Below are 10,108 nucleotides of genomic sequence, written 5' to 3'. Positions count from 1 at the left end.
ACTTAGGAGGTGATTCAAAGAGAATTCTTTATGGTATTTTATTATTGAGCAATGGGGTAGGGGTTCGGTTCATGACATAGGAAGCCGTCTTTATACTCTCCCCCACCCCCCCCCCCCCCCCACCCCAAAAAAAAAGAAATAGGAAGATTGTCTTGAAAAAGTAATGCCCGAGCCACATTAAGAATATGTCTATGTTTACGTTCTACTCGCCCATTTTGTTGTGGAGTGTCTACATATGAGGTTTGATGAATAATACCTTTGTCTGCATAACACCGATAAAAACATGTAAATTCCTTTCCATTATCACTTCGTAGAATTTTAATAGCTTATCAAATTGAGTTTCAACCATTCTACAAAAATCCTAAATAAGTTGAGGCACCTCAGATTTGGTAGTCATCAAATAAACCCATACGACTTGAGAACAATCATCAACAATAGTTGAAAAATAATGAGCACCACAACTAGCAGACAAAGTATACACACCCCATATATCACAATGGATTAAATCAAAAACATCTTTTGCTCTACTATTACTTAAAGAAAATACTCTTCTGGTTTGCTTGGCTCTTAAACAAATATCACAAGCTTCATGGATAACATTAACATCCTTATTTCCATTATTTCTAATAATATTAGGCAAAAGGAAGTCTACTTTCCGAGAAGGGTGTCCCAGCCGTTGATGCCACAATTCTCTTTTTTCTTCCACAGTTGCTTGATAAGCTTGAAGTTGTCGCAAGGGTCGTAACCAATAAACCTCGTCACATTGATCACCCGCTCCAATCAGAGTCCTCAAAGCATAGTCCTATATGTTGCAAAGCTTTTCAGTAAAAGTGACAAGATAAGATAGATCGGCAAGCAAATGAGACATTGACAACAAATTACAAGTAAGATCCGGAACATATAATACATTACGGAGCACCATATATTTGTTCAAAGTTATCGTGCCTTCCTTAGTGGAAATGATTTGTTTACCATTAGGCAACCCAATAGAAGTAGGAGAAACATCAAATAATTGGCTAAATAATTTAGCATTACCAATCATGTGATTTGAGCATCCGGTATCGATGATCCATTCAGCAAAAGAACTAAACTTACCACTCAACTTCTCGATTGAAGAAGACTGCCCTTTTGAAGTGTTGAGCATGTTCACAAGCGTAGCCCACTGATCATCTAAGAGACTTGAATGCCATGACAATCTGAATCTTGTATGGGTGCCTGAGCAATAAGCTTCGATGTGGTGGTGGCAGCGGTGTTTTCTACCTACCCGCGACCTCCTTTGCCACCACTCTTTCCTCCCCCTGTTTAGACTTGCCTCCGCCTCTACCTTGCCCTACATTAGTGTGGTTCTCGAAATACCACTAGTCTGAGTACCCAATCAGTTGTAAAAAAATTTCTTGTTCATGTCCAGGCTTGGCGCAATGAGAGAAAACGCCGTTGGTTCGAGGTCGTTCATTCAGCCCCCTAGCAGCCCCTTGCGCTGCGAAACCGACAACATCATAATTGGTTTTATGGGCACGAGCAATAGTTTGGCGATGTTCCTCAGTCACAATTTTAGCAAAGACTGTGTTTAAGATCAGCAAAGGATCCAACATCAAAATGTTTGAGACAACAGGTTTATAAAGAGTGGAATCCAAACCAGCAAGAAAATCATGTACCTTTTCATTCTCTTTCTCTTGAATAAAGGCAGTAGCAACGGCACAAGTGCATGTTGGAACAGTAGAATATCCCACAAGTTCATCCCATATATTTCGTAGTTCGATGTAGTAATTCACTACCGGCTTCCCGCGCTGCTTTCCAGCACCCAAAAGAGTCTTTAACTCATGGATTCTCGGACCATTTCCTATCGAGAAACGTTGTCAAATATCATCCCACATGTCTTTCACATCGTAGGTTGCAGAATGGAGGAGTGTACAACTGGATCAAGATTATTATGAACCCATCCCATAAGTGTTGAATTAACCGTCACCCATAAGGACGCTTCTTGAGTTCCTTCCTTTGCCTTGGTTATGGTTCCATTGAGGAAGCCTAGTTTGTTCTTTACACAGAAATTATTGCGCATCAAACGAACCCATTCGTTATAGTTCTCACCACGTAAGACAATGGAACAAATTGTGATTTGTGGTCCATCGGAGGGATGGAGGTAGTAGGGTGATGTGGAGTCAAGAGGTTTGGTGGCATTGTCGTCACCCTTGACTAGAGAACGAAAGTCGAATTTCATGGTGGAAGATATTCGTCGTCTCATGTCTTAGAGTTAATCTGATACCATATAGAGTTTTGTGGAATAATACTCTATTGTTGAATTTGGCCAAAACCATGAATATATATATAGACAAAGCTATTCTAATGATCCTTGTACACCAAGAATATTCACACAAATAACAAAGCTAATCTAGGAAACAAATGAACTAATATAGAAAAGTATATAAAAATCAACTCATCTTGAGATGTCGTAGCCTAGAAAATAATTACAAAGTAATTACAAAGATATTCCACTAATAGCATTCGCTAACGTTCTTAATGTTCATCTTCATCTTCTTTATGTTCTTAATATTCATCAAACTCCCCAACCAAATTTCACAAATCAAAGCTTCAAAACACAACTTGCTACCATACCCACAATAAGTTAAAAAAAAAGGAGGAGGAGGAGAAGAAGAGCAGGAGGAGGACCTTGATGCTGTGATGGCCTTCATCCAAATCCCCGTGGAACCCAAATTCTGGTGGAAGGCACACCAGATTCCTGCAGATGGCCTCCAAACTGTCGCAACCTTGACAATTTTTTTTGTACCCATCCCAGATCTGTAACCACCACTTTGATGACCTTGAGTTTATATTTTTAGGGTTTCCTTTGAGTTTGGGTACCTATTAGGTGTAGGTTCTACCCATCCCAAATCTGCTACTAAACGATGTAAGTTCTACCCATCCCAAACATGCTAAAACGAATGATTTGATTTTTTTTTCATTTCAGTTTCAGACTTTGTTTTAGAAAGTGTTTTAATTTGTTTTAAGATTTGACTTTAAAATTTGATTTTATTTAAAAAAATTTATATTTTTATATTTTTTATATATGTTTTCAAATTTTAAATTTATTTTAAAAATTGAATGTTTAATATATTTTTAAATATTTAAAGGAATTTTTAAATAAAAAAAATTATTGATATGGACCAATTAGAGGAAGTCACGTATGTGTTTATCTATCACTTAACGTCGAGGTGTTTACGGATGTCAAGAATATGTGATGGAATGTATTTTTTCCATAAAAAAAAAAACCAGTTTGGCCCCTGTGTTTTTCCCAAATACGCAATCGGCCCCTGCATTTTGTTAAATGACAATTCAAACCCTGTGTTTTACAAAATTGATCAAAATAGTACCTTATACCCAATTTTGGTAAAAAAAATTCAAAAATAATCTTTCATTCTCAGCTCCTCGACCACTTTCTCCACTTCTCTTAACCCATCGCATCACTAACGACCCGATAATTGATCTTTCTATTGAAAATATTTTGACAAAAATTGGGTCTAGGGTACTATAAATCTATTTTGTAAAACATATGGTCCGAATTGTCATTTAACAAAATACAGGGGCGCGATCGCGTATTCGGAAAAAATACAGGGGCCAAAATGATATGTTTCCTAAAAAAACTTAGGTATTTAAGTGTTACAAATAAAAAATTTAGGTATCTTATAGATTATACAAATGGAACATAATAAATTGAGAAATTTAAGTTATGTACTTTGTTAATGTATGATTAATTTATTTTTATAATTTATTTAGTGATTTTATTATTTATTGACATATATTTATAGTTATAACGGATATATGCTATTTTTTATTTATATATTTTTGCTTAATTATACATTTACACCGTCTGGTTTCATTAATATCAAATTATATCCGTATACTTTACCGAGTATTACAAAATATTCCATTGAGGTTATTTATTTTCAAAACATAATTTTAATAAGACAATAACTCTTTCTTTTTATTTACATTATTTTTACATTTAAAAATATTCTATCAAAATCTGTAAAATTGTTTTATTAAATTTAAAAAAAATCATTAAAAATATTATTTTACGTTTGGAAATAATTTTATTCTAAAATATTTTAAATAAATTATATATATACTTATAAATAGTAATTTATTAAATATTTAAATTATATTTTATATTTTATTTTTAAAGTATTTAATTTCTTCAAATGACTTTCAAATAAAATTTTATTTCCAAAAGTAGAATATTGTTTTTAAAACATATGTAATGTTTTATTTAAATAATATATATATTTATACATGTTAGAAGATAGGAAAATTGTAGTGTTTTCTGCAAGCCCAATAGTTAGGCCCAAAATAAGGTAGTGGTGTTAAGTTGACCTAGCTCATTTGTGCGGTCACGCCTTGTGTTGGGTGGATCATTTCCCAAAGTCTGAGATCTTCTCTTCGAGCTCATCCCAATTGTCTTAGGGCTCTTCCCCCATTGCTCACAAAAGGTGTCTTTCCTTGAGCCGGTCATGAAGTTGAAATGATTAAGGGCTTGATTTTAACCAGCCAAGAAGGATGCTCAGAGTGTAGACTAGTTGGGAAAATGTTGTATTCGCTGCCTAGACCCGTCAATCAACTAGAGGGTGTCACCCTTATCCGACACATTAGTGGGGTGTTATTTCATTTTCACCTTCTAAGGAATGACCCCTTAAATGTAGGCTTGTGAGGTAGTCATTCTCCTACGATCTAATACAACAATGAGGGTTCTCTTTGAGAACCCTTCTTAATCCAACAATCCTAGAGCTCACCTTAATGTCTACAAAAGAGAATTCATTCCCTTTGCACCAGAACAACTTAATACACAAGTTTGTGCTTGAGAATTAGTTAAGGGTACGAAAGCCCCGGGGGTCTAGCCTATGGCAGATGGCTAAAGGGATGACCCTTTGGAGCAAGAAGTATCAAGCAAGGATGGGCTAGAAGAAGCTAATAATGGAAGTAAACAACCCAGGGGTGGATGATGCCCCTTGGATCAATATTACGAGTCTTCACCCCTTGAGGGCATGGGAATAGGTCAGGCCAAAGTAGATACCTGATGGAGGCCTCGTGGTAGAAGATTGCTCCCACAAATAGGCCGCTTAAAAATAATGCTCCATAGACTGTCACCAGAGGAATAAAACATTGTTAACAATGATTATAAATGCACCTACACTTATAATGTCACTTCTAGTGGTGTTGGGTATCATATGGTACTAGTCTCCCTATATTTCTATATGTTGTGTCCAATACCACTTAATGCAACATTTTGTGAATGGTTAAGTATAATATCAACCCTTGTATATTCTAATTTAAAATATAAAAACCCATTAAATTTAGGAATGTTTGCATCCATAAATGACTTTTAAACTTTATTTACAAAAATAATGTGGGAAATTTTATTTATAATAATGTCACTAATGTATATTGAGAAGCCAATTTTTGCACAATATTTTTCTTCTTTCTCACCAGCTTTATCGATCTTCACATATATCCATAGCAATGTGCAAGCCCTTTAGGAAGCTCACCAGCCAATGACCTCGTTGTCGAAGTTTTAGTGCCATACTACACGCTAGCTTGCCTCACAAGCTAGCCAAAGGTTGCAACACATGAATTTTGATTGTATTTTCTAGCCAGCTTCGACCACTCCAAGGTCAAGGGGTGGTTCCATTGGAATGAGCATTTTGAGAAAGCTACCCACTACCCCTATATATTATCGTCATTTTCCAACGAGTTCATGAGTATATCCCTGACTTTAGAAGCTTTTTTCGACGACATCACTAATCGTTTGAGCTTAAGAGTTGTACCATCACGACCTAATCTTCAAAGGAGTTATTTTAGTATATGACAAGCATAGATTTATTGCCATAGCCAGAGAAGATGATTTGAAAGGGTAAGTTTTGTGCTATGATTTGAAACTAATTTTTTAATTAATTTTATATTCGATTAACCAAAAATTAACTTCAATGAGACACCAAAATGTGTTTTTTTTTTCTATGATTCAAACATAAATTCCACGAGTCACCAAAAAATATATTTTTATTTTACATTTAAGACTTACATAATTTCTAACATATATGCTTGAAGGTAACTAAAAGATATCTTAAATAATAATATTCTATAATATAACACAAAAATAAACTTGTTTTAAAAGATAACCAATATGAATCTCAGGGTAATTAAAATGTATCTACATAATATAGCATAAAAACGAAGTCATGTTTAAAAGGTAAGCCATCAATATCTTAAATTTAAATCTTGGTATGTCATTGGCCATGAGTGTCCGCCCCACCCCTTAAGTACTCAGTGGTCCTTCCCTATTTTTCTTCTTGGCGGTTCCCTATTTTTTCTTCTACAGAAGATCCACACCCACACATTCTGGGGTAGCTAATGGAGATCCTCTCTCTACCATTAATGTCTGAGTTATTGGAGGTAAGAGAACAATCAAATCTTATCTCCATCTTGCCAAAAATTTAAATCTTCTCATAATACCTCTTGCAAAATCTAGATTACTTATTATTAAATTCCGAATGAAATCTAGCTTCTTTAATTTTTTTTCCTAATAGAGTCAAGGACCATCAGGTAGCTCCTCTTCCTTTTCCACCATGGGCATTCATCATTTCTCATTGTAATAGCTGCAATCTTGGATTTTCCAATTTTTTTTGGACATGATTGATCTCCAATCTATCTTCCCACAGAGATTTATCATGATGGTTTGTTGGTATATGTGGGTTTATCATAAATGGATGAGATGTAGCCATTTAATTTAGAATAGTCTTTTGCACTATAAACTGAGCATGCTTGTCCTTTCTAGTATGCTCATACATCTCGTGCTTTCAATACTTTAGATTGTTCCCCTGGTTTGGCCACAAATAGCATAGCTTGGTTTCCCTTTCAAGGTGTATTCATGGATGAACTCACGCAGTCTTTATCTGTAGCTCTAAACCTCACTGAGAATGAAAATCGTATTCATATTCTTACAGATACCCCTGAAGCCCCTGGCTCCCCATCACCTGCCTTCTACTTTACTGTCAAAATCTTTACAAATCAACCCTTCAACAAGTTTGCTTTCCTCAGTAGGATTAAATCTCTCTGGCAAGGTCGTTTCACTATCAGCATCTCTTAAAATGAACCAAACTTCTATCTTGTTGAGTTTGGCTGTGATGGAGATCGTAGGAGAGTCCTAAATGGTCAGCCCTGGCATCTTGATCATAACCTCATCCTCATGGCGGCACCGGACTCAGCTACGACTCTCTCCCCGGATATTCTTACTAAGAATCCCTTTTGGCGGTAGGTTTCTGGAATGCCCTTCCTTCATAGGTCCCTTGCCCTAGCCCAAAAACTAGGTTCTGTCTTAGGTGCATTTATAGAAGTCGATTATGCTTCCTTGAAGGAATCTTGGGGATCTTACCTTCTCTTCCGTGTCCAGCTTAATGTCACTCAATCCCTTCCCAGAGGCACTTGTTTTCTTTTTCCTGGTATGGAAAAACCTGTCTAATTAGAATTCAAATTTGAGAACCTCCCTAACTTTTGCCACTACCGCGGTTGTCTTGGTCACATGGTAAACTACTATGTAAATTTCCTCAAGAAATGTGATGACTCAACTAAACCTCCTCCCATGCAATATGACCAAACTCTCAAGGCTAAATTTACAATCACTTCCAACCCTTTTTATATGCAAACAGTCGCATAAAGCTTAGGCTGCCCATAGATAACCTAACCCATGTTTCTTTCTCTCTTAGATCAATTGGAGAGAGCTCCATTCTTGGGGAAATAAGCAAGTTCAATTCACCACCCTCTGACTATGGTTTACAATTCCTCAACAATGTTTTTAAGGACTCTGCTTGACTCTAAATGTCCCCCCACCATAATCACCCTTTCACTATCCCAAATGTCACCACTTCGTCTGACCCTGCCTCTACTAACACCATCACCATGATGCATGTTCAGGGCTATCACAAGCCCTTTGCAACATGAATATTGCTACTGAACCAACCTACCCCAGGAGTGGTAGCTCTCTTGCAGCCCCTACCCACTCTCATCATGTTGAAACCACCCATGTCCCAGCCACCATTAGAGTTTTTCACTCCCTTTCTCAGCTCCTTTTTTACCTTGGAACGCACCACCCGCCGCAATTCTCAATCGAGACCACCACAACCGTTTCTAAAACTACTGGTCCTTCCAAAGGGATAACCACCACTAAGAAATTCTTCAAACACCAATATGTTATTCATGAAGCTGAAGCTCGAGGCGTACTCAAAAGAACCAAAGGTCATTCTGATGCTATTCCTGAAGGTTGTCCAGTTGCTATTCTCGATTCAAGCTATGATGAGGTGGGTGATGCTCAGCACACCCGCCAGTAGGAATGAGTTTTATCAGTTGGAATGCTCGTGGACTCAGGAGCGACCAAGCATTCTGCCCCCTTTCCTTGCTCCTCAAGCAGCACAATCCCAACATTTTGTTTCTTATGGAATCTAGACTTCCACTAGGTGCTCTTGAAGACTTCAAGTCTAGGATTAAATTTCCTCATGGTTTATTAGCTGCTAGGCTTGATTTTGGCGGAGGCATGTTACTCTTTTGGCAACATGACATTAATGTAACTCTTAAGTATTATAATATTAATCATTTTGACTGCTATATTAGTTTTCTGGATAATCTTAGTTTTTATTTAACCTGTGCTAATTCTCGTCATTGAACTTGGTAACTGCTTGATCTTATTGGTTCTCAAAGTCCTCTTAATCCTTGGCTCAAAATAGGGGATTTTAACTCTTTCCTTTACAATCAAGACAAACATGGAGGGAATAATAATAGAGGAACCTCCCATAATTTCCATGACTTTATGGACAATTTTGAACTTCGACCACTCGATTTTCAAGGAGATCCCTTCACTTGGACAACCAACCAACCAAACTCTCGAAATATCAAAGAACATCTAAACTGGGTAGTGATCAATAAGCAGTGGGATGCATTTCCCTGTCCCAAGCTCTATCACCTTGATTTTTATAGACCTGATCATAGAGCCCTTAAACTTACTCTTCGTAATATCGAGGAAAAATTCCTGAATCGAGGACCTGCTAGATTTCATTTTGAAAACTTTTAGCTTAGTGATCCTGCCTGTGCATCCACAGGTCAATCTATTTGGGATATTTCCTCTAATCATGAAAATCCAATCAGAAACCTTCATGACAAGCTTACTCTTTGTGCCACTACCCTTACTGATTTGAAAAGACATTCTGACTTCAATTTTACACATCAAATTCAAACAGCTCATAAACTGCTTCAACAAGCCTGTCAACTCAATGATTTCTCTCCCCACGGTATTGCTTGCTCTCAACTCCATCGAAAAGCCATGAACCATATTAAATCAATCACTCTCAAGGATGGAACTGAGGTCTCAACCCATGTAGCTATTGTTTCTTAAGTTGAAACCTACTTTCGCACACTTTTCTCAACTCAACAGCCTAATGTAAACCATATTGATGACACCCTGCAAGATATCACTGAAACTGTAGCAGATCATGAAAACATAGACCTACTCAAACCCTTCACTGAGCAAGAGGTTCACACTGCATTTTTCCAAATCGCCCCGGATAAATCTCTTGGTTTGTACGACTTTAATGGAGCATTCTATCAAAATAACTTTGAAACTATTGGGGATTCAGTCACTGCAGCTACTTTAAGCTTCCTCTACGACAAGGCAGACATTTCCTCCATCAACTCCACCTTCATTGTGCTCATCCCAAAGATTATAAATCCAACCACTCTCAAGGATTATCTGCCCATTAGTCTTTGCACCACTTTCTATAAAATAGTCTCCAGAATGCTTGTTAACAGACTTAAACCAATCCTCCAATGCATCATCTCTCCCAATCAAAGTGCCTTCCTTACAGATAGACTTGTCGCGGATAACACTATCATTGTCCAAGAACTTATCCATTCCCTCTCACATCATAAGAATGGTAAAGTTGGATGGATGGATATAAAGTTAGAGATGGTAAAGCAGCTTTTTACAGAGTTGAATGGATCTTTCTTCGAAAAGTTCTACAAAAGTTTAATTTTCCCCCTCTCTTTATTGATCTCCTCATGTCTTGTATGTCCA

The 10,108-nt window shown here is 36.9% G+C and overlaps 1 protein-coding gene across 1 annotated transcript; it reads right to left on the bottom strand.

The window, feature by feature from the left end:
- Positions 1-361: 361 nt before the first annotated feature.
- On the bottom strand, positions 362-2,242 carry LOC133785436 (uncharacterized). Its single transcript, XM_062224669.1, has 4 exons — positions 1,913-2,242; positions 1,491-1,787; positions 920-1,162; positions 362-802 (listed from the first exon to the last, which is right to left on the bottom strand). Exons 1-4 carry the CDS (start codon positions 2,240-2,242, stop codon positions 362-364), a joined length of 1,311 nt encoding a protein of 436 aa, XP_062080653.1.
- Positions 2,243-10,108: the final 7,866 nt, after the last annotated feature.

Source organism: Humulus lupulus, chromosome 6 (assembly GCF_963169125.1).
Source record: "Humulus lupulus chromosome 6, drHumLupu1.1, whole genome shotgun sequence".
Classification (NCBI taxonomy): domain Eukaryota; kingdom Viridiplantae; phylum Streptophyta; class Magnoliopsida; order Rosales; family Cannabaceae; genus Humulus; species Humulus lupulus.
The sequence above is the reverse complement of the archived record's forward strand: the minus strand, read 5'-3'. Positions and strand labels throughout refer to the sequence as shown.

Bases quoted from the DNA above. Each gene is read 5' to 3' on its own strand.
- LOC133785436 (XM_062224669.1), bottom strand. From the start codon at position 2,242: ATGAGACGACGAATATCTTCCACCATGAAATTCGACTTTCGTTCTCTA. The intron at 1,788-1,912 runs GTACACTCCTCC...GCTGGAAAGCAG, and splicing joins ATAATAATCTTGATCCAGTT to CGCGGGAAGCCGGTAGTGAA. The intron at 1,163-1,490 runs GTCGGTTTCGCA...TTAGATGATCAG, and splicing joins ATAAAACCAATTATGATGTT to TGGGCTACGCTTGTGAACAT.